The sequence below is a fragment of the Aptenodytes forsteri genome, unplaced genomic scaffold (genome assembly GCF_000699145.1).
Source record: "Aptenodytes forsteri isolate BGI_AS27 unplaced genomic scaffold, ASM69914v1 Scaffold198, whole genome shotgun sequence".
In the NCBI taxonomy this organism is placed as follows: domain Eukaryota; kingdom Metazoa; phylum Chordata; class Aves; order Sphenisciformes; family Spheniscidae; genus Aptenodytes; species Aptenodytes forsteri.
This window is the reverse complement of record NW_008795697.1, coordinates 54831-56117: the sequence shown is the minus strand read 5'-3', so window position 1 is coordinate 56117 and position 1287 is coordinate 54831. Positions and strand designations below refer to the sequence as shown.

At 65.0% G+C, this 1287-nt stretch overlaps 1 protein-coding gene across 1 annotated transcript in view; it reads right to left on the bottom strand.

Moving 5' to 3' along the window:
* Window positions 1-71: 71 nt before the first annotated feature.
* Window positions 72-1287, bottom strand: part of COL18A1 (collagen type XVIII alpha 1 chain) — a 19262-nt gene continuing 18046 nt past the window's right edge. The window contains exon 43 of the mRNA XM_019473084.1: window positions 72-920. Within this exon, the coding sequence (XP_019328629.1) occupies window positions 707-920 (214 nt within the window). The 3' untranslated portion in view covers window positions 72-706. The remainder of the gene's footprint in view (window positions 921-1287) is intronic.

Genomic DNA, 1287 nt, shown 5'->3' with positions numbered 1-1287 from the left:
GCTGTTGCGGGGGTGGGGGGCACAGCGGGGATGGGGGGACCAGACCCCCCCGGGGCTCATGAGCTGGGGGCTGGAGGCGAGGATGATGATGGGGGGGCTGGGTGGGATGGTCCTTACCTGGGGAGGACGGAGACCTTCTGTGGGGGGCGCCGGCACCGCCTTGGGACGGTCCCTTGCTTGGGAGGTATGCCAGAGTTTCGGCTGGAGAAGACCCTGTGGCCCCAGCAGCAGGGATTTGGGTCTGGCCCCGAGCTCCTGGCAAAGACAGTGTGGGGCTGGGGGGGGGGGGGGTGTCAGAGAAACCCCCCCAAGGCTTTCTGGGAGGGCACACCTCATGGCAGTGCCAAAATCTTCCTGCCAAGCATCCTCCCGCCCAGCCACCCCAAAAAGAGCATCCAAGCGGGTGGTGGATGCAAGCTGACGTGGTTAAATATTAGGGGTTAGAAGACAAGTGGAGCGAGAGGAGGAGGAGGAAGGCAGCCAGCCCATGTCTGCCCTGCCCCAGGTGGGATGCGAGCCCCTGCCGACCCAAGGCAGGGGCAATGGCGATGATACTCTTTGGCTTCAGGTCTGTGGGAGAAGAAAACCCTGCGGGGTGAGGGCAGGAGATGGTGGGCCTGAGGACCACGGGGGTGCCAGGGTGCAGGGTGGCCCGACCCTCCCCGGGGAGATGTCAGGTACCCAGGGGATGGGGACGGGGGGTGTGTCACTTTTTGGCAGCAGTCATGAAGCTGTTCTCGATGCAGAGGACGACGAAGGCATGCTGGCAGCTGCTGGCTGCCTGCTCCAGCAGCTTGCCAGAGCCCAGCGAGGAAGCCTGGCCGGTGGCAGCACGCTCCTCTGTCCGCCATGTCTCACAGTAGCTCTCGGGCAAGCGCCGGCCCTTGGCATCCGAGCCGTGCCAGATGCTCTTCTGTGGCCTGTCATGAAGCTGTTCTCGATGCAGAGGACGACGAAGGCATGCTGGCAGCTGCTGGCTGCCTGCTCCAGCAGCTTGCCAGAGCCCAGCGAGGAAGCCTGGCCGGTGGCAGCACGCTCCTCTGTCCGCCATGTCTCACAGTAGCTCTCGGGCAAGCGCCGGCCCTTGGCATCCGAGCCGTGCCAGATGCTCTTCTGTGGCCTAGAAAGGAGAAAGGGGGGGGGGGGGGGGGCAGGAGATGGTGGGCCTGAGGACCACGGTGCCAGGGTGGTGCAGGGTGGCCCGACCCTCCCCGGGGAGATGTCAGGTACCCAGGGGATGGGGACGGGGGGTGTGTCACTTTTTGGCAGCAGTCATGAAGCTGTTTT